Raw genomic sequence first — 25,811 nt, forward strand, 5'->3', positions numbered from 1 at the left:
TTTTCCATTTGAAGAATTTATTTTCCTAGATAATTTAATTTTGACTCTAATTAATTAATTTTCTGGCTTAGGATTTAATTTTATTTTGCCAGAAAAATTAATTAATTTACACACAAGGGGATTAATTATTTTTCCAACCCTCTAATACATATAATTTTTCATTTACAAGACTCAAAGAGGGAATACACATTCGCCTTAGACCCTCAAGACACATGAGCCATTTGCGACTCAATATGATCTAGTAAACCAAGTTATTTGTAATAAAATAATTAAGCCACTTAGCCTAAATTATTCGCAAACCACTTTTACATCCGACTCGAGTAAAACACTAGGACTCACCAAATAATCCAACAATAACTTTCACTTTAGCTTTGGGGGTTTAAGCTGGAGGGGAAAAACTCTTCTGATTAGCCGTGCCGAAAAACACAGGTAATCAGTGAGGTTAAAAAACCTCCTAGGATGGAATTCATGATCAAATTATAAGCTTACCTAGGTTGTTACATAGACTCAAGGTTTTACTAAGATCATTTACAACTTGTAGAATGGGATGACCATGACACATGGATTGCTGATATGTGATCTGATCCTTGTTGAAAAATGTTGGTACTTCCGCTTTCCTTAAACTTTGACAATTTGAGTGCAACAGGGCCTCTCATCACTTCTTTGGATATAAGGAGGTTCTCTCTAATTTGGTAGAGAGGGAGACCAATATGAAGATTATTCTTGGAGACAACACCGCTCATCCCATTAAGGGCTTTGCTTTTGTCAAATTTCATTTCGACTATGGGGAATCTATTTTGCTTCATGATGTGATGTATGTGTCGGGATTGAAGAAGAATTTGGTATCAATATTTGCTTTGGAAGATAAAGGAATGAGGGTTGCATTCATCAAAGGAAAAGTACTTACTTGCCCTGTTGGATCCTATATAAAAAATGCCTTTACATTGGGATCTAGGTTTGAAGGACTCTATAGAGTCACTGGAAGACCTCTTCTAGCTGCAATCCAGTTGACAATGTTGGACCTACCAACATTCAAGGGGTTTCCCTGATATGTGGTCCCAATTAGATCTCACACTGTTTGGGATAGGAGCCCCATTCAGAATACGACTTGGTTATCGTTTTCTTAAAGATTTGCTATGGCTCTAACTATCAGCAAGAGAGAGGAACACATGTGTGCCTTCGAAAAGCAAGTGTGCCTGGTGATTGTTTGGTTGTAGGTGTCTCAAGGTTCTTCTACTGCAGAGGGAAGAGAAGGTGAGCTTCTAGGAGAGAGGTAATAGTACCACTCTGATAAAAACAAACACAAACGAGAGATATTTGTCTAACATCCAGCGGAATAGTCCACAAATATGCGACGGACATTGCAACCATTACAACACATTATCAATATGATAAACACTGAAATTACCAAAATAGTTCAACTACTTTAGTATAGGTGAAAGCAAACATGAATCATAAACATTCATAGAACAGTCTTACAAACATTAATAATCCATGCATGAAGAACATGCTGGCCATCAGGCTTCATATATTAAGTAAAAGTCCCCAGACACATGTATACAAATACTTTCTCCCCAAAAGAATTAGCTTGCCTCTCTGCTGCCTTGCGGGAGGAGCCAAGGTGAAAAAGTTCTTTGCTCATATAGTAAGGGTGTATATGTAACCAATGGGGTGATGCTTCACCTCCCTTGTGACTCGTTGACTACCCACATGATTGTTTGACTTCTTATGGCTTTTCGACTCATCATATTTTGTACATGTCCTTTGGACTTCCACTTTACAATACATTTTGAATAGGAATTTACATAATCCACAAAAGTGATGTGGTACATGGTGACCCATGACATGGCATGACATGACATTGATGACATGGATTGCATGATGATGTGGAAAAAAGTCATTCTTGTTCCTTCTTGCTATATGTCTTCTTGAGAATGCTCTGCTGTCCACCTCCATATGGCTTAGAGATGAGGAGTCTTTAGTGATCCGATCTTGAGCAGCGGTTGCACACTGACGTCCCTTTGCTTTCTTCTGATTGATCTGCTTGCATATTTAGCTACAAATGTGTCTTCCTGCATGTTCCCCTTCTCCTTCTTCGTCATCCTATCATGGTATGATAGGCACCCTGCATTCGCAATTCACTCATGACAAGACGACATCAGTCCGAGAAGGCTCTAGTCTAACATGCTGCATAGCAATCCAGTCACTGAGACGGAACCGGGTGGCAAGCTAAGGGATAGGCTCAGTACTATGCAATTGCGCAGCTCAGGCAATCAGGGGTTAGGCTTGAGCCTTGACATTGCGCAATGCACAGTTCAAGCTGGACTGAGTAAGAAAATTGCGCAGTTGGGGAGCTCAGGGAGCCATGCTTAGGGCTTGAGCACTGATTTTTCCCATTGCGTAGTTCCAAAAGGCTGAGGAGGCCAGATGATTGCGCATTGTGCTAGGGCTTGAGCCTTGTGATTGCGCAGTGCGTAGTAGTGACTGGGCAAGAGGGAGAAATTGCACAGTTTTTGGGATCAGTGGCTGAGCTTGAGCACCGTGATTGTGTAGTGCACAAACCTGGGAGGCAAGAATTACGCATTGCGCAGTGCCAAGAAGCAGGGTTGCAACTTGAGGGCTGAGACTGCACAATGCGCAATTCAAGGGGACCGAATGAGGCTAAGTTGCTTGGTCAAAAGTTTTTTTGAATTTGGCTAAGTGTGGGATTGATGAAGCTGATGTGAATAGTGATAAGACTTCACTTTGATCACACACTTAGAACACTTGATGACACAACATAGATAATCTAGAACACATGAACAACAAGTTTTCCTGAGTGCGACAACTTTGCAACGACAAGTGTGACACCAAAGATGCACTTTGCGATGATTGTGACGACACTTGTGTGACAGTGCTTATAATTTTGAAAATGAGTGCGATGGATATTTACATAGTAAGAATAACTCATTTACGCAATGATAACCCCTTGAAACCACCAAAAAAAGCTTATATACATCGTGTGACACTTAACATGCGAAAAGACAACACTTGGATTTTCTTGCAAATGAGAGCAAAGCACTTAGAGAAAACACATGCAATGAGTCTCAATGTTTGCAATGACAATATGCAAGATCAAGGCAGGCTTCGAATTTTGTGTGCAGGCCAAAATTTTGGAGGCTGTTGTAGCAGTGACAACGAGCCCATAATACAAATCATTAAAGTGAGCTGTGGCATTGAAGGTTGGCCCATCTTCATTATGATGCTCTTCCAAAATTGAAGAAGTTGGTCTCTAGGATCACCGATGTTCAAGCTCAACATGATGGAGTATGCCTCGGATGTGCTAGTGGAAAGAAGACAAGGGGACCATTCCCCTTTAGCGAGAACAAGACGAAAAACATCCTTCATCTCATTCATTCTGATATATGTGGTCTGATGCCTGTACATTCACTTGGTGGTCATCTCTATTACATCACCTTCATCGACTATTTCTCAAGAAAGACATGGATACATTATTTGAAGCACAAGGATGAGGCCTTCAAAATGTTCAAGGAGTTCAAGGCTATGGTTGAAAATCATACAGGGAAGAAAATAAAAATCTTCTGTTTTGACAACGGTGGGGAATACATCTCAAATGAATTTATTGACTTTTGCAAGAAGGAATTAAGAAAGAGGGTATTATGCCCTACAATCCTGAACAAAATGGAGTTGCTGAGAGAAGGAACAAGTCCATTGTGGAAGCTGCCAGAGCCATGCTCCATGATCAAAAGCCACCAAAGTTACTTTGGGTTGAAGCAACAAACATAGAGGTATATGTTCAAAATAGGGTGCCTCATCAAGCTTTTTGGACAACAAAGCCCCCGAAGAAGTATTAATAGGTGCCAAGCCTGATATTGGTTATCTCTGGATTTTTGGCTGCCCGTATACCTCTATGTGCCAAAGGACAAAAGAAACAAGTTGGAAGCCATAGGAAGAAAAGGTACATTTGTTGGATATAGTGAAGATTCTAAAGCATTTAGAATATATATTTCTAGTCAAAGGAAGGTTGAAATTAGTAACATTCGATGAAGATGTTGCCCTTGGAAAAGCAAGGGACCTCCCTCCGCTTCCTCCTCCTCTTGAAGAAAAGAATGATGATACGGATATTCTAGAAGGTCCTTTTGTGCCTGAATCTGAGAATGATATCATTGATGATCCCATGGAGCCTATGGACCCTTGGATCCTCCTCCAAGTGATCCTCCAACTAGGAAAATACCATTTTGGCTCAAGGACACACTACAAGATACTGAGAAACATGCTGTTGCTCACAAAACATTCAGAGAAAACAAAAAGCCATGCAGGTACCAAGCATATGTTGTAGCTATGAGCAATATGATTCAAGCTGAGCATCATACCTTTAAAGAAGACGTGAAGGAACAAGAATGGAATGCTATTGCTGAAGAATATGAATCTATTATGAAAAATGACGTTTGGGATGTTGTGCTGAGACCGAAGGATAGATCAATGGTGACCTCCAAATGACTCTATAAGATCAAGCATGGGGCTGATGGAAGCATTGAAAAATACAAGCCAAGGTTTGTAGCTCGTGGATTGTACCAAAAAGAGGGAGAAGATTATGATGACATATTTGCTCCTGTGGCCTGATATACAACCATCCATTCGATAGTTGCCCTTGCTACTAGTTAGGGATGGACTCTTCATCAAATGGATGTGAAGACTGCTTTCTTACATGGTTTGCTTCAAGAAGAAGTGTATGTTGAACAACCTTCAGGATTTGAAGTTCATGACAGGAAGACCCATGTATGTCGATTAAAGAAAGCTCTCTAAGGATTGAAGTAAGCCCCTCGTGCTTGGTATGCTTGCATTGGCAGTTACTTGATGAAGCTAGAATTTACAAGACGCAATGCTGATCCAAACTTGTACTTCAAAACGATCCAAGGTATGCCTCTCATTTTGTTATTATATGTTGATGGCTTATTCTTAATAGGTGTAGACCCTCTCATTCTAGAATGTAAGAGGGAGTTGGCTTCTGAAGTCGAGATGGAATACCTTGGTTTGATGCACTATTTCTTGGGACTAGAAGTATGGCAAAAGCCGGGCGAGATTTTCCTTTCACAAGGAAAAGATGTTTTGAAACTGCCAGAGAGATTTGGCATGGTTGAGTGCAAGTCCTTGCCTACACCTATGGAGATGATTTTCAAGAAGCTCTGTGGAGAGGTTGGTGGATTGGACTTAGCAAACCCCTTTGAGTATAAACAATTGGTTGGTGCTTTGATGTTTCTCGTGAACACTTGCCCTGACATATGCTTCACTGTTAACACTTTGAGCCATTTTTTGATTGAGACTCAAGACGTAGTTTGGGTCCCTGCCAAAAATGTATTGAGATATCTACATGGGACTTTTAACCTTGTATTGAGATATGTTGCCAGAGATGTTAGACCAGGTGGATATACAGATGCAGATTGGGCTGGTAATGTTATCAATAGGAAGAGTACCTCAGGATGCTGTTTTAGTTTGGGATATGCCATGATATCTTGGATGAGCTGAAAATAGGAGTCCGTAGTCCTTAGCACCACTGGGGCCGAATATATTGCAGGGTAGCGTGGCAAGTTGTGAAGCAGTTTGGTTGAGGAGGCTCTTTGGAGAGCTATTTGAGCAGGTTTTGGACAAACAATTATCTATTATGACTACAAGAGCAAGATTCGTTTGTCAGAGAATCCTGTGTTCCACGACAAGTCTAAGCATATAGAGATCAAATATCATTACATTTGAGATATGGTGCAAAGAGGAGCTTTGAGACTTCACATTTCGACAGATGAGCAAATAGCTAATATCCTCACCAAGGCTTTACCGAAAGGGAAGTTCTTGGTCTTTAGGGAGCAACTTGGACTGGTTGAGATGATCCTTTCAAATAAGAGTCTTGGTTGATCAAGAACACTGAGCATTGCTGTTCCCCCTGGATGAGTTCCCAGGGTGAGGAATGGAGTTATAGGGCTCCTGGGGATGAGAGACCTCTGACTAATAGGATGTTGAGACCTGGGATCTCCCCTAGTCAAAGTAAGCCCTAGTTAGTGTCCTGCCCACTCTGTGCGATAAGCTCTCCCGTCTGGCCAATGGGTTGAAGGACTTGGGATAGAGTGTGATGATGTGATCCCTACCCCTTGCAGTAGGTGGATCTCACCCAAGTTGGTGGATGCAAGTGTTCAACCATATGACTCTTTAGGGTTAAGATGGTTGATCAGGGACAATTAGGTAGAGTGTGATCCTTACCTTCAGTAAGTTGATCTCACCTATTGTGAGGGATTTTGGGATAGAGTGTGATCCTTAACATTGGGGTAGGTTGATCTCGCCCATTGTCTTTGGTTTTGGGTGGTAGCCATGGCTCCCTAATGATGATGATGATGACCACGATGATGACGACGACGACGACGACGATGATGATTTTGGGTGGAAACAGAATCTCCCCGATGATGATAGAGATAGGGTGGTAGCTGGAGCTCCCCTGTAGCGATTCTTCTCCTTTAGATTCGAGAATGATCAACATGAGATGAGCAGAGGCAAGCAAACATGACTAAGGATGTACATAACATGATGACAACATGCATATGATCACATGATTCGATTGGAATTTCTCCCAAGCTGAGAGGGAGTGTTAATTTGGCAGCTTAGTGACAAATTCCAACCATTGAATTAAATTCCCCTTGAGGGAGTGTTAATTTGGCAGCTTAGTGACAAATTCCAACCATTGAATTAAATTCCTCTTTTCGAGAGGACCAAAATTGACTTTTGAAGCACTCAATTCGGATTAAGGGAAAGTGGATTTTTGAGGTCAAGCCCATAGTTGCATAATTTATCAAGGTCGACTTGGGGTCAATTAGATCAAATTAGCCCTCCTCCATCTCATATAAATACAAGACAAGTCCTCATTTGGCACCTTATCAATTCAACATGTCTCTCTCCTCATGTAATTGGCCCGTACCAATGTTTCATGAAGCGGGGACGCAGAAGCGTCATTTCCCAAAAATCTAGGAAGCAAAGTGTATCAAAAGCGTCTACTATATATATATATTTTTATTTTTTTTTGCATTTATATTAAAGAAAACACCCAAAATATCAAATTAGTTGTAGAAGACATGAAAACATGCATATTTTTACATAAATCAAAATAGATATGGCATCCATTGTATATCAATGATTAATCATTCCAGCATCAACCATCTAGAATCTAGATTCCTCTTCTCTTGTCTAGCCTTTGCCTCTAGTTCAATTCTATAGGGATATTAGTCAACATTGCCTAATTTTAAAACAACTTAATCAAGGCCTTATAATATGGTAGAGAAAGCTTAACATGCTTGATCAATGATTTTGACATGAGTGAAGGGTGCATAATTGTTAGGGCCATGACAAAGGAGTTCAACAATCAACAACACCAACATTGGTGCTCTTTATTAAATGCCAATCACATGCCCTCATACATGATATAATCCTATGAAATGCCGCAATCCCATTGATCCTAAAAACTGTTAAGTCTGTTGAATTTTGAATGGGATATGAAATGCTATTTTCTCCATATGAAGTCTGATGAGGTTGGAACCACTCTCAAACATCTTGAGTCATTTCATGGTTATGTTAAAAATTTAAGTAAAATGATGGAAACGAAAGATAAATGAGAATGTCACTTTTACTTTAAACATTACCACTAGTGAGCATCTAGGAAGCGTCTAGGGAGCATCAAGGTGCAACTTGGGAGTATTCGGAAAGTGTAGAGTTCCTCACATAATAGTTCGAAATTAAAAAAAAACATAAAAATCCGCACGGAACCGTATGAACCGTCCACTTTCTCTCGGATCTGCTCGCAATCCGTGGTGGATACACACTCGAACCTCCACAGACCCGCACTTGATCTTTTCTGGATCCGCAGATCGGGTAGCAGGAACCACGGATTGGGCCCCCACTGATCCAATTTTCCAGGAATCATCAAAAAAGGCGGAACTGCGGATCAGCCGAAGGATCGGTGGCGGATCCGTACGGGACGCGGTTCTGCCTCCAGATCCTTGGGGGGGAGGGGCGGTTCCTGCAACGGTGGTCCGTACAGCTCAGAATTGCAGGGTGTCTCTCACACGTGCGAAGGACAGAAGTCATTCTCTGATGGGGCCAAATTGCAGGACTGTTTCTGGGCGTTGACCAGCATTGTCCAAGGACTGTTTGACCATCTTTGGTTGCGTTTTTGGGTGGAATATCTCTGTTTCTCTAGCCCACATTGGAGGGCACAAAGATCAAGGAAATCTGGGCAGGTTGGCTAGCATTGACTTCAGGGCTGTCCATAGAAACAAGTGCAGACCTTGATCAAGTTTGACTGGCTGTTTTGGGCTGACTTTGACCAGCATTCTAGACTGCATTTAATGCTGTCTTGACAGAGCTCTTTTGGAGGGTTGACTGTCGACTTTGTGGATTGGTTAGGGCTGACTTTGCTGCTGTTGACTTGGTCAGATCTGCAGTTGTTCAAGAGTTGACTTTTGTTGACTCTCTCTATTCTCTAATTTGACAAATAGCTTGACATTTTTGACTTGACTAGATATTGGATATTGGCTTGTGAAAGTTTGACTTTGACTATTAGATGATGTACTCTCTCTGCTGACCATTTGAAGACAATCTAATAGAAGAATTGCAATGGGTTTTCCCCCTTGTGGGGTTTTTCCCTGGTCATTGACCAAATATTGTGTCTCTTGTCTCTCGACTGTCTTTCATTGTGCATTTGTATAATTGTTCTTGGTTAATTGAAGAAGTGGAAATTGTTAAATTGGATGCTATTCGATATTGTTGAAGTAATAGTTGCAGTATAAAACAATTGATGAAAAATTAACATGTATGGGGGTTGGTAACCCTAGTGTAGATATTCTTTTGGGGTGAGACTATCCTCCCTACAGATATTACAGTAAAACTAGTTTTAGTGCTGAAACACCCTCTCTAGCTAGTCAAGTGAGAACCACTTCAGGTTCTCCATTGGTACTTAACGAAGCAAGGAAGATCAAATTGCACCAGTGTCCAGGAGTCCGAATTTGCAGCAGCTCGCATCACCATCTGCCAGGTTTCCAGTAAATCAATTTTGGCATTTAGAAAAAGTTGTCAGCATGTACCTTCTTGATATGATTAATAAAATAACTGGCTTAGTTTGTTGCTGCATATCTTTGCCTCTGGTTTATCTATTTCGATTACCACAAATATTTTTTGTGGTATTTTTTTCTGTGGAATTTTTCTGAAGAAATCTGAAGTATCAAAATTTATAAAATAATTAAAAAGAGATTACACCCGTGTTTTAAAGGATTTATTGATGTTTATACATTGCTATACAGGCCAGCTGCTTCTAGCAAAAGGTGATCTTGAACAAGCATATGGTGCATTCAAAATTGTACTAGATGGACAGGCTGATAATATTCCTGCTCTTCTTGGACAGGTATGATTTGCATCTATGTGAAATACAAGAATGAAAATTTTAGTATGGTTACTGGCTATACTGTTTATGTGGTTCATATGCACATGGTTTCAACCTGTCAGCTTATAAGTTTTAAATTTCTATAGTAATCTTTCTTATTGGCCCCTTTGTATTTAACATGATGACATCATAACAATATGATTAGCTTAAAATATCTGGATGGCTTAGCGATCCAGAATGTTTATCTAGTAGAGCCAAGCGGTAATTACCATAGTATTTGCTCTCTTTTGCTTGTTTATTATTGCTGGTTGTAGTCACTTCTTTGACCTATACGATCTTTAGTGGACATAAATACGAATTTCAATGTCAATTTTTTTTCTTTGATATATTCATACTTAGCTTGCTGTGAAATTCTCTTTCTGTGCGGTTGCTTGCTAAATCAATCCTATGTTCTTTTATTTGTGATTTTTTTGACAGAAAGCCTTGATGGTACTGATGATTAGTTAATTGTTGCAATCATAAATGATTTCATCTGGAAATGTTCAAAATCAATTAGTGGGTTAAATTTTATTGGCAGTGAAATTCTAATAGAGTGGAGATCTGCTCTGTGTAGGCATGTGTACAATTCAACCGTGGACGATATACCGAGTCATTGGAGCTGTATAAGGTTGTATCTAACTGAAATTTAAAATATTTTAATTGCCGTTGATTAAAATTTACATTTGATAACTTTTATTTTCTATGACTTCTTTATTCTAAAATTTTTGGAATTTTCATATGGCAATAATGAAGAAAGCTTTGCAAGTTTATCCCGGGTGCCCCGCAGCGGTGAGACTTGGTTTAGGTCTGTGTCGGTACAAACTGGGTCAGTTCAGGAAAGCCAGACAAGCTTTTGAGCGTGTTTTACAGGTATGTGATACTTCCTTGCACCCTCTTCTTTCTTTTTCTAGTGTTTTCTACTGTCATAATCTGTTTTCATTTTATTGTTATTAAGGCTATTGTTTTAATCTTGTAGCAGCCAGAATCATTATTTTCTGAGGTGATGAAGTATTTGAACTTTCAAAACACATGGCAGTTTTAATATTGAATATTCTGACATCTTAGGTCAAATTGCATTTTTTAGTAACGTCGAAAATTTCAATTTATCATGTGCAGTTAGACCCTGAAAATGTGGAAGCTTTGGTGGCACTTGGAATAATGGATTTGCAAATGAATGAATGTGAGTATAACTAATGTGTACTAGTTTTGGTGAGGAAGTTTATATCCATTTCAAGATTCAGTGGGCATTTATCAATTATAAATTTATAATCCTTATGTTACAGTCTCAAATTGCTTTTGCTTTACATGTTAATATGTACTTTCAGGCAGTGTTTGACTGCAAATGCCTCAGAAAGTTATCTTCAAATGATGTGGCAAATATTATAGTTATTTACTTCTCAACACTTGGAGATCATGTTTGTTTGATGAACATATGGAATTTGGTTGCAGCGGAAGGCATTCACGAAGGAATGGAAAAAATGCGGAGGGCCTTTGAGTTATATCCATACTGTGCAATGGCTTTAAATCATTTAGCCAACCATTTTTTCTTCACGGGGCAACATTTTCTTGTAGAGCAGTTAACTGAGACTGCTCTTGCTTCAACGGATCATGCTTTGATGAAATCTCATTCTTATTATAATCTTGCACGGTCTTATCATAGCAAGGTTTAGCCTCTTGTATTTTATGCTTTCATTGTTAAGCATGTTGATACTTTGTGTGCTTATTCAGGTGATCAAGATTAAATCATGTGAGAGAAATCTCCTGATAATAGTCCTTGCTGTCTTGTATGATCTGTTGTAACTACTATCTAGCATTTCTAATTGGAAGATTCAGGTGGTGCTTTTATGATTACTTGTGCAGGGTGATTATGAGACTGCAGGACGCTACTACATGGCATCAGTTAAGGAAAGCCAGAGGCCTCAGGATTTTGTGTTGCCTTACTATGGTGAGTTTCAAAATCTTATATTCTTCTCATAACAGTTGTGAGAAAACCATTGTAAGTGTAAACATAAGTAAGGCTATGAATTTACACAGTCAAGACATATAGAAGTTTAGCTATAACTGCAATAATCACCATATTCAAAATAAATTCTTCAACAAACCATTCAAATAGTGTGTTGCAGCATTCACACGAGAATTCAAGGGTCATGAAACTTGCAACAATGATCACTTCATGTCAATTACTTAATGCCCTGTTGAAAGCTACGACTTTTGGCAGCATCAGCACAAAGAAAAGACACAAATGGGAAAACTGATTAAACATCAAAGTATTAGCCATCATATTCCTTTCTCATGGATCTTTATACATACATGGAGGTTAAGGATCATTAGCCTTTACATAATTACAACAATGTGACATTATTGACACTTTGATTGTGATGAGGGTACTTAGGAGCGTATAAAGATATACAACACTAAAGATCGCAAATATATCCTCTTGCCTGAAGTGGTACTTTGCAATATGTAGGTAAAAACTTAGGTATCCAACATCAGTGACTGTTATTCTGAGGATTTGAAGTGTCCTCATGTTACAACTGCTGTTTGTTTGGGCAATCAGCAGCGTTACCTTCCAGTTCATTAGATCAGTGCACTATGTACAAGGCTTATTCATCAACTTCACAGAGAAACATGATAGTGCTTAAGATACTTGGTGCATTGTTGATCCAAATGAACGATACACTTATCTGCTTCGTCACAATCTGCCAGCATGTCATTCATAACAACGCGGTCTTACCTAACAGAAGCATAAGGTGTAGTTGCCCCTTGTCCACCGCCTTCTATCTATTATATTTTACCATAGGGTTCCTTGTTGGTTTTGGTTTGGTTGATCCCCAATCTAACAAAATTGATCAATCCTTGATACGTATATTAATTATTATTGGATCGTGATTAGGTTGGCTATATCACATTAGAAGAATACTAAAGGCTTGGATGGAATTTTTTCCAGTACATTCATCAAATGAGATCCCTTATTACTTTCTCCTTGATTGTGCACGGGTCGGGGTTCAATTTGCAAAATAAGTCTCATAGGCTCACAAGTTCTTCATTATCCTTAACAACTACTTCAATAACGACTTTCTCAACAAGAAGTGGTTGGAATGACAAGTGACGAGATGCAATTTGTGCAGAATGTAGTAACCTCTTCTACTGAGCCATTCTCCTTGTCATTATATCACGAAAACAACCAACAATTCAAAATGAACAATAAAAAGATCAACACAATAAGCTTGAGTGATACCAGTGCTTTCCAACCATGTCTAGTGTCACTTCTTTACTTCAGCCACGTGCACATAGTCTTGTCTGAGGTTATTGGATGTTTTTTTCCTCTTATTGTTTGCCTCTTAAAACATTTTTTTATTTTCACATTCACACACTCTGCCTAGCCTGGGCTTCTGTAACCAACCAAATCAAGTCCCTCATTCACCAATATATTGATTCTTGGGTGGTTTAATTTATGGATGGCTATCTTCCATCCTTAGGCAGCTCATATGATATAAAATTCCAAAGTTGGTAGACCTAAGTGTTGATGCCATAACTTGTTGGTGTTATTAGCATTGGCAACCATCACAGTAAATCTAAACTTATATGTATAGATAGATTTATCACAATAGCTGGAAGCAAGGACTCTAAAACCATTATTCATGTCCTTGATAACCCATCGATTCAGCAAAAACTCCCCTTTTTTGTTGGTGCGAGTAATAGGATATATAGCAATTAGATTCGTGGAACATTGAGAGCTTCTCCTAAGGTGTTACCTGCAAGAATATTGCAGATTTCGAAACTGTTAAAGGTGAGTCATCACAAATAACAGCTTCCTCTATTATATTTTTGTTGATATTTGGAGAGTAGGTGGTGGTGTTGTGATGTGCCTAGCGGCTGCAGATTCGTCAACCCATTCCTGTGGAGAAGTGGAGGACAAGTATGCATCATGATGGACCATTAGGCTCTGCGGCCTTTATGGACTTGGATAGCAAGTCATGATACTGGCATCACCTTGAAAAAAAAATCTACTACTTTTGGTTAAAAAGAGAGAAAAGGGAGTGCACTTTCCTAATGGCACAATTCTGCAACAAAACCCCTTAAATTCACTGAGAAGACTAAAAACTACCCAATAAAGGAGGATGCTGGTGAGAGAAAGGGTGAACACCCTAGAAACCCGTTTTCTGTCCAAAAAGGGTGCTGAAACCCTAGTTTCAGCTCTGAAAGTGCCCTAAGTGTTGGAAACCTGAGTTTCAGACCTAAAACAGCACTGAAACAATGCTGGAGAGAGAAAGAGGAGTGCAGACTAACTCTGATGCCACGTTGAGATCATAAGAAGCAAGGCTGTTGGGGGCGGGAATTGCAATTTTCAAAAAGCTTTCGAGAGCAAAGATTTTTGGTAGTGTATTTTATATAATAAATATTTTTATATATTTTGTATCTATATTAAGGAAAATATGTATAATGCTGAATTCTCTGCAGAAAACTTGCAAACATAGATTTAACTGCCAGAATAATGATGATCTTTAAAGAGTCAAACATTTTTTACTCATATAGCATCACATCTAGCACTTATAATATTGTCATCAAATAATCAATTGTCAACCTCAACATCAACCTTCAAGTTTCAACATCAACCACAAAATGAAATAGAGCATTCACTACCAAAGAGTGGTAAGATGTAGTAAAAATTCAAACCTAAAAAGGTAGGTACAAAGTACAAATTTCATACTTAAACTGTCATAACATTTACAAAATGGGCCATAACAAAGACAATAGATCTTGTATCTATCAAGCTTTCCTATTGTCGCGAGAAATTTTTAGTTTTATTTTCCATGATCTATGAACAAGAGGAATAGAAGTGGAAGCATTCATTGTACACGATTCGCCGTTACATTGTGCTTACACAACTTTGGATCTTGTGAAGCTAAAGGCAAAACTCGTGTGTTTGGAAACTTGGTAGTGGTTGGGGGTGCTGAAAATGTAACTATGGTCGGTCTTCATAATTGCTATTGTACTTTATCATTATGTATTTACTGCAAAATTGAAAGAAAGGGAAAAATAAAATTATTTTGAAGCATGGGTTTCATGCTCCTTTTACTTATGAAGTTATTTATTAGGTCAAAGCCTCCATTGTAGGCTTCTAGGGTTTTCTTGAGTCACAAGGGTCATTGTCATATTTATTAGACCCTTCTTGGGCTTTGTATGGTGTAAAGAAAATTATTTTTGAGTCAAAATAGTTATTTCTCCTCACCAAGTTGGCCCTACCTTGATGAAGTTAGCCCAGTTTGGGGCTATTCAACCTTGTGGAAGCAGTATAAATAGAAGGAAAATTCGACCTATTTGGCATCCATCCAAGAACAAGTTTGATTTGTAGTGATTGAAGAGAAAAAGAAGTGCGAAGTCCAGGATAAGAAGGTCAAATCAAAGGAAGAAGAAGAATCAAAGTTTTGAGGCAGCTTCTCTTTCACACATGCGGGTTTTATAGGGTTTTTGGACAAGTTGTAGGGGCCGAAGTTTTTGCAGTGACTGCAAGTTCAAAATTATAAGTTGTAGGGGGCCGAAATTTCAGATTGACGCAATTTTGAAGGAGTTGACTATTGTTGATTGACGTAGAATTTATCTACTTGGAATGAGCGCTAACTTGGTGATTGGAGGAGGTCTTTGTCTTGGTCAGAAGGTCTTGGATTGTCTCATTTTTACTTGGTTCTATTATAGAAAAAAGTTTGACTAGGTTTTCCCCTAGAAAGGGGTTTTTCCCTGGTTGAGTGTCTACATCTTGTGTCTCTTGTTCTTGTGATCTTCATGCATTTTTGATTTGGTAATTGCTTAATGAAAGATATCATAATAAAGAAGTAAGGAAGCCAACACATATCACAGGTAATTATCAAGAAAATAGGAATCATAACCCTAATAACTACATGCATTGATTTCTCAACATGTTATCTGAGCTAAGGTGAAGGAAACATTACTTGAAGATAACTTTGTTGGCTATAATTTGAAGGAAGGAAGAACATTCTTGTAAGGAAGATCTCTCTCATCAATGGCAAACTATTTGAAGATGGGACTCAAGACCCCTAAAAATCTCATGAAAGTTGCAAGAAGCTTTGGTGCCAAGATCATCTACAATCTATCTAAGAGGGTCAAAATTAGAGGATTCGCCATTGCACTTATATGTACATTTCATGATGACAATGCGTGGATCATTGATAGTGGAGCCTTAAGACATATGACAAGAGAAAGTGGACATCTACAAACTTTATCAAAAGGATAATCATCTCATCCAGTGGAGCTTGGAGATAACAATAGCTATGTAGTCAAAGGTACTGGATCTACCTCGTTGAAACTAGAAGATGGCGGAAAGCTTCATCTCAACGACATCCTCTATGCCCCAGGTTCTAAAAAGAATTTACTTTCTATTTCTTGTCTAGAAGATAAAGGAGATAAGATTTCCTTTGTAGATGGAAAAGTTATTGTTTGGGGAAAGGACTCTAGTATTGAAAAAACAAGGGTTATGGAGATTCGTGAAGGAAGGTTGTATTTCTATACACACTATCCTCAAGCTCTTGTTCACAAGGATATTAGTCCCTTTGAGCTTTGGCATAGATGATATGTGCGCCTTCATTATAAAATATTGCACTCTCTAAGTCAAAAGGTAAAAGGCATTCCCAACTTGAAGGAGGATCATGAAGTAGTATGTAAGGGATGTGCTTTAGAGAAGGATAAAAGGAAACAATTTTCAAGTAGTGATACTAGGTCCAAAGAAATATTAGACCTCATTCATTCTAATGTGTGTGGACCAATGACAAATAAATCTTTTGGAGGCCATCTATATTATGTAAGCTTCATTGATGATCACTCCAGAAAGACTTCTCAAATCTAAGGATGAAGTTGTTGAAAAGTTCAAAGATTTCAAACCAAAAGTGGAGAACTTGACAGAAGGGAAGATAAAGACCCTTAGATCCGACAATGGTGGTGAATATACATCTAAGGAACTTATAGCCTTTTGCAAGGAAGCAGGTATTAAGAGGGAGCTCATAGTTCCCTATAATCCTGAACAAGATGGACTAGCAGAAATGAAGAATAAGACCATTGAAGAATGCATGAGAACCATGGTATTTGATCAAGACCTTCCAAAATTCTTATGGGGAGAAGTAGTAATGATGACAATATACATACAAAATAGAAGTCCTCATAGAATTCCTGAGAATGACACTGGAAGAAGCATGTTGGGAATCACGATTGCCATTAGACCAAAACCCACAGGTGTTAGTCAACAATCACATCGCCAGAGATAAGGATCCATGAGAGGCGGTAGTCCATGTGGCGAAACACACAGGGAGCGTTAATTTATCCAACATACAACAATCTCCCCCCCAATGCGAGTAGAGTGTGTATCAAAATTGTGACCTACGCTTTGGTACTACTTGTTGGGAATCACGATTTCCATTAGACCAAAACCTGCAGGTGTTAGTCAACAGTCACATCGCCAGAGATAAGGATCCATGAAAGGTAGTTAGTCCATGTCGCAAAACACACGAGGAGCGTTAATTTATCCAACGTAAAAGAAAGAATTCTCAGGAAAGAAGCCATATGTAGATCATCTTTTTATCTTTGGATGCCTTGTCTACATTGAAATTCCGAAGTGTTAGAGTCAGTGTTTGCATACTGCCATCAGTGATCAAAATTCCTCTTTTATATCATATTAGTGCCCCATGTTGAGATTTTTATCATTCCACCTAGGTCATCATGTAAAAATTTACTCACTGATGGTAGCCCAAGTTCAAAATCCAAGCCCCTCTCAAAAAATCAATATTTGCTGGCCTACCTTCATGTGTCTTGCTGAGCATACATTCATTTTAAAGGCTCATGTCATCATGTCTTATGTCAGTCAAGTCCACTTGGAGCATGCATTCAAGGTCCCATTAGGTCATTAGGGTTTCCAAGGTTCCAATAAAACTCCATTCCATTGCATAAGACCGGCAAGTAAAGGGTGATCAAATAACATCTCTTCACCATGTGAAGATGATTTGTAAAGAGAAATGCTTATTTCTTCATGTAATTTTATGTTCATTATATGTAATAAGTACTGTTCCTAAACTGCTAACTCAATCTCTATATGCCAACTTCATTAAAGAAAAGTCAAATTCAAAGAGTTCTCAAAGACCATCAAAAGATCAATTTGTCAAAGGAAATAATCGAGTGAAAGGGTGATGTTTCAATAAGTTAAGTGAATGCCAAAGGGAGTTGTCTTTTCCTAAGGGTGCCCAAATCATCATTTTCCACAAGCACTAAACCTTAATTTCCTCTCCCACTGAGCTAGGGTTGGCAATGGAATCAGAGACATTTGAGCAAAGGAGGCCTAAGGGAGGTCATTTCAGCAAGTATGAGGCCATTCCAACTCATAAACATCATGCCTCCATCATTTTTCAAGAAGTCATTCCAAGGGACAGATCATTTGCCACACATAGGGCCAGTTTTGCTTCAAATTCCAACCAAACGGAGATGAATTTTACGAAAGTGAGAGAGGTTTTTGTCTATCATAGGCAAAGCATGAAAAACCTCCTTCAATTTTTACATGGGTGTCATGGTTTTGGAGAAATGTCAAAAATACAGTTGCTACAAGAGAGTTGTTGCACTTCTGGAGTGACCTTGGGAAAATAATTTTTTCTCCTAGTTGGAGTGTCCAAATGACTTGCTTGATGAGTCAAATGATAACTAGAGAGAAAGAGCTTTCCAATAAGCTATCATGAGCTCAATTTGGAGTTGAGTAAGACCTCCAAAAGTTTCTTGCAAGAGAACACTTCATTTTTGCACCCTCATTCTGCACTTTTTGACTAGTCTTGGGAGAATCAACTTTTGGAGGGTCAAATCAAGTCCATTTTGAAAACTGAAGGTAGATTTGGAAACTAGACAAGACAAGCTTTCCAATGAGCTATTCTGGGCTCAATTTGGACACTGGGAAGGCAGTCAAAATCAACCTACAAGTTGGAGGGCGGGTTTGACCAGAGTGCTGCGCGTTTGCGTGAAAACTCAGTGCATTTCCTAAGGGTGCTACACACCTGTAAAGAGAGGGCACGTTTGCCCAGAAACTTCTAGAGGTTGCCCACAGAGCACAACATCCTCTCCAAACTTCAAAATGTGTCACCAACATGCTTCAGCATTACAAGTAGGTTGAAATCACATCACTCCTCTCCTCCATAGTTGATTTATATGGTGTTTCATTGTGTTTTGGTGTCTTACTAAATTCAAAACCCTAGTAACATAATCCCATCCCTAAATTCCATTTCCTAGCTTCCCACTACCATTCCTACATTTCAAAAACTACCCTTTGCCACCTCCCTCATATCGCACATCCCCATTTCCATCTCCTCAATTTCCTCACACCTTTCCATACTCTCTACACCTACATTCCATTTCATCATCTCCCTAGGGTTTGACTCCAATAACTCATGGCAGAAGAAGAGAACAGAAGTCATAGTGAGGAAGAAAGACAGGAGAGGAGGGTATCTAAGAGAGGAGGAAGAATCATTAGACATGAGCCAACCAATACCAGAGAACTCATGGCATCTCCCATCACTGTGACATGCTTTAACCAGGGAAAAACTCAAAAGAGCCCATGCAAAGATTGAAGCCTTGACCAAGCAAGAGGAGAAAAGGAGGCTAGACATTCTTGCTGAGGCATCACTCCATGCCTCAAACACATGATCAACCATCAACCCACCAATTTTGACAATTTTTGAGCAAATTTTGCAAGTTATGATTTTCTGTGTTTTTAAAAGCATTTTTAACACAGTCAAGGGGTCAAACGCGCAACAACTAGGGTGCTGAGCTTTTTTTTGAGGCATCTGATGAACAAAAGTCCAGCATATTTGGATTCAAAGTGATGAGGACATGCACCTTGTGCATTTGCTAAGCATTTGGAGGCAAACAGGTCAGCCAAAAAGGTCAAAAACCACCAAAAAACACCTTTTTGCCTCATTTCTGGCTTGGGCGCTGTACGTTTACCAGTCTTGGGAGATTGAGTTTTTGACAGGGCGAATGAGCTCCAAATTGAAAATTGAAGACATATCTGGAAAGTAGACTTGAAGGGCTTTCCAACGAGCTATCTTGGAGTTAGCAGAGATGTTATTTGATGGAAACTTTGCATATAAGAAGTCCAAAGATATTGTTGTTAAATCTGATGAGGAAGATATAAAGGCCAAATTGGTTGAAAGTTACACTTGAAGATGCTGAAGGACATGGAGCAACAAATGGTACTTTCAGAGAAAGCAAGAAACCAAAGAGGTACTTCGAATACGCAACATATATGGCAAAATTAATTGAAGCAAAACCGAAGTTGCATGATATGGGGAAACAGGTACAAGTTTCTAAAATGGGTACGGGTACGAAACGTGACCTCCCAAAATTTTGGAAATGGGGAAACATGATATATATATATATATATATATATATATATATATATATATATATATATATATATATATATATATATAAGGACATTTAAGAAATGTGTGCAATCATAAATCATACATGATACATTATAATTTATTATGTTATGATTAAATTGTCCAATGTCAATGCATAAACTATAAGTTTCTAAATTTACATCACATTTACTCATGAACGATCTAATAATGAAAATAACAATATCCAACATCAACCTTTATTATATATCCAAATTTCAAAATCAACCTTTATTATATATATGAGGTTGCAAGTACAATAAAGGCAATGAGGCTGCAAGTACTATAAAGACTAAAGACTAATAGGCTTCAACCTTCATCCTCATCATCATAATCCTTGTCAAAATTAGAAGTAGAAGCATGCTCAACAGTGGATGGTGGAGCTAAAGAAGATGATTGGCCAATTCCACTTCTAGGCTCCCGGTCCTCATTATACAGGGCAACAGGAGAGAGCGCCAAATTGGGACTTTCTGGATCCATATCCCGTTCTTTAGAGGGATCACTGCTATATTTTGGACCCCGACGAGATCTAAGGCGAAGGTTGGTATTGTTTACAAAAAATATGATAATAAATATAAAAGAGTCAATAGTTATAAAAAGTACTAGAAACTAGAAAAGGCAAGTAAATCTATTATCTACTGCTTGATCCTCTTGCCACAAGAAATTTCTAATTTCTTGTCTCATGCTTGATTGGGAGTCTCCTCCTGCATAGTCAAACGACCTTGGTGCTCTTGATTAAATACAAGTTCCATACCCTAGTACCTTAGGTGCTCTTGATTATTGGGAGTCTCCCCCGCATAGAGGGCTTGGTGTTCTTGATTAAATACAAGTTCCTTACCCTAGTACATGACAAAATCCAATGGAAACATTGCAATCCCCGCAATCTTGAAATCTTGAAAAAATGACAAGTCTGTTGGATTTTGAGTGAGATCTAAAATTTTTACTTTCTTTATATGAAATTGAATGAGGTCGAAACCACTCTCAAACATCTCGAGTTATTTCATGGTAATGTTAGAAATTTAAGTAAAATGATGAAAATGAAAGATAAAGGAGTGTCACTTTTACTTTAAGAATTTAACATTACTACGAGCTGCATATCAACACTAGGGCCATAGGCTTGAAAATTACGCTGCCCCAATCAATTTTTTTTGCTTGGTGTTCTTGATTAAATACAAGTTCCTTACCCTAGTACATGACAAAATCCAATGGAAACATTGCAATCCCCACAATCTTGAAATCCTGAAAAAATGACAAGTCTGCTGGATTTTGAGTGAGATATAAAATTCTACTTTCTCTATATGAAATCGAATGAGGTCGAAACCACTCTCAAACATCTCGAGTCATTTCATGGTAATGTTAGAAATTTAAGTAAAAGGATGAAAATGAAAGATAAAGGAGTGTCACTTTTACTTTAAGAATTTAACATTACTACGAGCTGCATATCAACACTAGGGCCATAGGCTTGAAAATTAGGCTGCCCCAATCAATTTTTTTTGCTTCCAATCTTCAATAGCTCCTTCTATCACTCCTTAATTGGCAAGAAGCAAAAAAAAACGAAAAAGTCACTTTATCGCTGAAACGTGGTTGTACGACCTGGAAATGCGTTTTAGGTCATACTGGGCGACTTTTCAGCCTCATGAAACGTGTTTCTGGGCCATACTAAACGCGTTTCAACATTTACGTATCGTTTCTGGCTAGTAACGCTTGTCGCCCGGATTGTACAGGCACTGTGAAAATGCTCAAGACGGGCACTGTCACTCTGATACCCGCCCACTCTATTCTAGCTGTCTCCCAACAATAGGCTATGGGGGGTAGTCCTTATGGAATGAGATGAAGGGAAACAAGTTAGAAACCAATTTGTTTGGGAGACACGAATTAGTGGCCTAACCAATTGGTTAAATTCGAGCAAGATTATTGATTAGATCAAATTTTAAAGTATGAGACTAGTGCCTTAATAGAGTCACAAATTCTTGCTTATAGTAAAATGGAACCAAATGACCAGATGGACACCTGCTGCTTAAGCTGATTGACTAACTTGAATCATATGCAAACCTATGACCTATGTGTGCTGCAAACCTTCTTTTAACTATTTTGAAGTTGGGCTCCAAGTTAGGTTGTGGGAAGGAGGCCAACAAAATCAATGTCAGATTTTGAGTGCAAAGATGAAATAAGCCAATTCCAAATCTATGACAATTTATATCAGCAGCAGATATTCAGAAAATTCAGATTTAATCAATGTTATAACAGTAGTGAGAAAATCACTTTAAATCATGAAATTTGTCTTAGATATAAAACACAAAAATTCTCAATGACCAACGAATGTAAATTAACTTATTTAGCCCACTTTATAATGATGTATTCAGTGAAATTTCAGGTTTGATTTGTTAGTTTACAGCAGTAAACAACCACAAATCAACAAGCTAAAGATGCCAAAAATAGAGGGTTAATATGCCCAAAATAGTAAAAATGCACTAGAGCTCAAAATTTTAAACTTTTAGGGCTTTTACGATGTGTGATTCAAAAATTTGAGAACTGATAAATTTATTACAAGTAAATTAGTCATAGATCAACAAGCTAAAAACACTGAATATGCTGCCAAAAATGTCTAAAAATAGTAAGTTTTTGCCAGAAATTGAAAGGTCAGATTTTCTGATTCTTATCAAGTATATATGCTTCAAAATTATTTCATACTTGAATTTCATAGTTATGCAGTAAATTCCAGCAAGCTAAAATGTTAGATCTAGGTCAAATTAGAGATGTCTGAGTGGCCAAACTTGTGAAAATTTAGACTTTGCAATTCTAATCGATTTTGACCAATTAAAAAGTGATTTTAGGGCTTATAGATATTAGTGATTTGACTGTTGTAACAAAACTGAAGCAAAACAAGGGTTTAGAGGTCAAACCCTATGTCCAAGGACTTGAAGATCCCATTGTTGAAATCAATGTTGTGAAAATCGTGATCGGGATTAAATCGGCGCGGGGAACAAATCGGAAAAAATCGGAATTATCGGGAAAAAATCGTTTGATACAAAAATATTCATTTTTTTTCTATATTTTTAATATCTAAACCATCTACAACATAAAATAAATACATTGACACATAAATATGATAAAAAAACTAATATATAAGATGTTTAATATCATTTCTAGCACTAAAATCACACATAACATTGAATCATGTCCTGAATAGTAAGTCCTGACTCTCTTGAGTCCCAACTCAGCTTCAAAATATGAACAAAAAATATGATAATGTATTTCATCATGTCACAATGTCATATACAATAAAATGAAAGTCTAATCCTATTGATTTCCTCTGCCCCTCTTGCGAGAAAATGCCACAGCTTTCCCTTTCCCTCTAGATATAGATGCTGGTGCCCGTGCTGTTGGAAATGGCAATGGATTCTGATGTGCTCTAGAAGCTGAAGAACTAGAAGTAGGAGCTATAGGAGGTAGACCACGTCCTCTACTGGTGGCAGTGGTGGCCTGGGCAGACGGTGTCACCTCCTCCTCCACCTGCTTCTCCTCCCCCTCCACTACATCCTGAACTAACAAATCATCAGCAGAATCCATGAGAGGCCTCTCGGCCTCAACCCTCCATGCAACAGTGGTGTCAATCCCATCCAATGAGATGACATCCACATCAGGTGTCCTCTCAAGTTGCCTCACCCACAATCGAAGATTGTAGTAGACGTAGACCATGTCATTAAGTCGCTGGGGCTCCAACCTGTACAAAGATCATGAAATAATAATTAATAATTATAAAAAAATATTGTTTAATGAATTCAAAAATTTATTTGGAAATTTGCAATATTTTAAATGTTTAAGTGTTAACCTGTTGCGCTTCTTGTTGTGTATTTTTTCAAATACACTCCAGTTGCGCTCACGTCCTGAGGAGCTGCATGTTTGGCTGAGGATGCAAATGGCAAGCTTTTGCAGAAGGGGTACCCTGCCACCATACATTTTCCACCACGCATCTACAACAAAATTACAAATAAAATTTTAAATAAACATAAAAAAATGGAATTTGAAGAGACAATGAAATTTGAAACAAAGTTACAAACTAAAAAATACCTGGCATTTTAATCGTCCTATCAGTGATAGCCATCTCAAAGCCAAATGTGCCACCTGCCATCCTATATGTCTCAATTTGTTTAGAGATCTCTATACGTTGTTCTGGAGATTGCACCATCTTCTGGATACAGGATAAGAATCCATCCATGATCTCAGCATCGCTCATCAATCACTCCCTATAGAAGGAGTTGTTTCTGAAACCCATCATCTCCTTTATCATCATAGTAGGCCCAAATGGCTTCTTTGGTCCTGTCCCTGGTTTCATACAAATAGCCCATTGCGGGCTTCTCACCATCAACCAACCGAAGAACCTTTACCAAAGGTTCAGTAACGGTGCACACCTCCTGCACTCTTGCCCAGAAGTCTTCCTGGTATGAAACTAGTTTGCATATGGCCTCTCCTTCTGGTTTGCGGCTCATTGGCAAGGCACACCACTCCTCTGAAAGAAACATTCTCATCACATCCCACATAGAAATCAAGAGGGATTGAAGAGATATGAAACTGGTGGCAAACCGTGTAATGGCGGGGCGCACCAACTCTTTGTTGTTGGTGAATCTTCTCATCAAGCTAAACACAGATGTATGATTATGTATAAATTTTGTAATGCTTTTTGATGAGTCAACAATATCTTTGACAAAGGGAATTTTCCCTATGTCCTCTAACATCAAATCAATACAATGGGCAGCACAAGGTGTCCAAAATAAAGTAGGATGCCTGTCCATAAGCATCCTACCAACAGCAACATAATTTATAGCATTGTCCGTTATGACTTGGACAACATGTTGTTCACCCACCTCCAAAATAAACACATCCAACAAATCACATAAAGTTCTTGCATCTTTGATTTGTGCAGATGCATCAACAGATTTACCAAGAAGTTTATAAGGGTTCTCCCCTTTTGGTCAGTCCAACCATTTGACATAATAGTGCATCCTGTTTGTGCCCATGATGCCCTAGAATCCTCCAATCTTTGGGTGCAGTCACGCTTTTCATTTTGAAGAATCCGGCCTCTGAAATCATGATAAGAAGGGATTTTGTACCCCGGGCCAACACTGGCAATAACATCAACAGTAGGTTGGAAAAATGGATTATTCCTTACAATGTTGAAAGGAATATCACTCGAGAGGAGAAATTTTGCCATCAACTTGTCAGCTTGTTCGTTCTTTAGTTCTTTTTAGCATTGAACCGATAGATGGCTGTGAACCAGGTGTGGTTCGAGGAACAAAAAATGATGATGCAGCTACCGGATTGGCTGATGTTGTAGTAGAACCAGTGCCACTTGGCCCACTTCAACTGACCTTTTTAGTTGCCTTTTGAGTTCTTTTTTGGCTCTCTATTCTGCTCTAAAGTTTCCAATGCTCTCATGGCTCTTTGGATAAGTTTAGCAGTTGTATTTGTACAAGGCTCCACATCATGTCCAGGGATTTGTGCAAGGTGAAACTTCAACCTGTACACCCCCCCGGACATCTCCTTTCCACACAACTTGCAACTCAAGTTTTGTCTATCATTCAGAGCATCAGGTACATCATATTCCCAGAAAAGATCCAATTTCCTTGGCATGTTTGTTTTTGAACTTTGAAGTTGCAAACTTGAAGTCTTGAATGGTGTTTTGGTGCAGTTGTGAACCTATGGGAAAATAAGGATTAGGATTACAATTTAGCATTTACAAAATTACAAGTTACAAATTTACAAATTACAATTTAGTATTTTAATTTTTAATTTTTACATTGATGATTGTACAATGAAAATCCAAGTTACCCGTAACCCAACCTAAAACAACCATTCCAAAGTTCAAAGTTTCAAACACAAACTACCCAACCATTCCAAACCCAAGTTACCCAACC

At 38.5% G+C, this 25,811-nt stretch overlaps 1 protein-coding gene across 1 annotated transcript in view; it reads left to right on the forward strand.

Annotated features, from left to right (window-relative positions):
• Positions 1 to 25,811, forward strand: part of LOC149256221 (protein CTR9 homolog) — a 168,311-nt gene that overhangs the window by 61,913 nt on the left and 80,587 nt on the right. The window contains exons 4-9 of the mRNA XM_089460693.1: positions 9,333 to 9,433; positions 10,026 to 10,079; positions 10,205 to 10,321; positions 10,568 to 10,631; positions 10,901 to 11,115; positions 11,312 to 11,396. Coding sequence (XP_089316819.1) covers positions 9,333 to 9,433; positions 10,026 to 10,079; positions 10,205 to 10,321; positions 10,568 to 10,631; positions 10,901 to 11,115; positions 11,312 to 11,396 — 636 coding nt within the window. The remainder of the gene's footprint in view (positions 1 to 9,332; positions 9,434 to 10,025; positions 10,080 to 10,204; positions 10,322 to 10,567; positions 10,632 to 10,900; positions 11,116 to 11,311; positions 11,397 to 25,811) is intronic.

The sequence above is a fragment of the Pinus tabuliformis genome, chromosome 7 (assembly GCF_031772625.1).
Source record: "Pinus tabuliformis cultivar Carrire ecotype Pingquan chromosome 7, CPIR1, whole genome shotgun sequence".
In the NCBI taxonomy this organism is placed as follows: Eukaryota; Viridiplantae; Streptophyta; class Pinopsida; order Pinales; family Pinaceae; genus Pinus; species Pinus tabuliformis.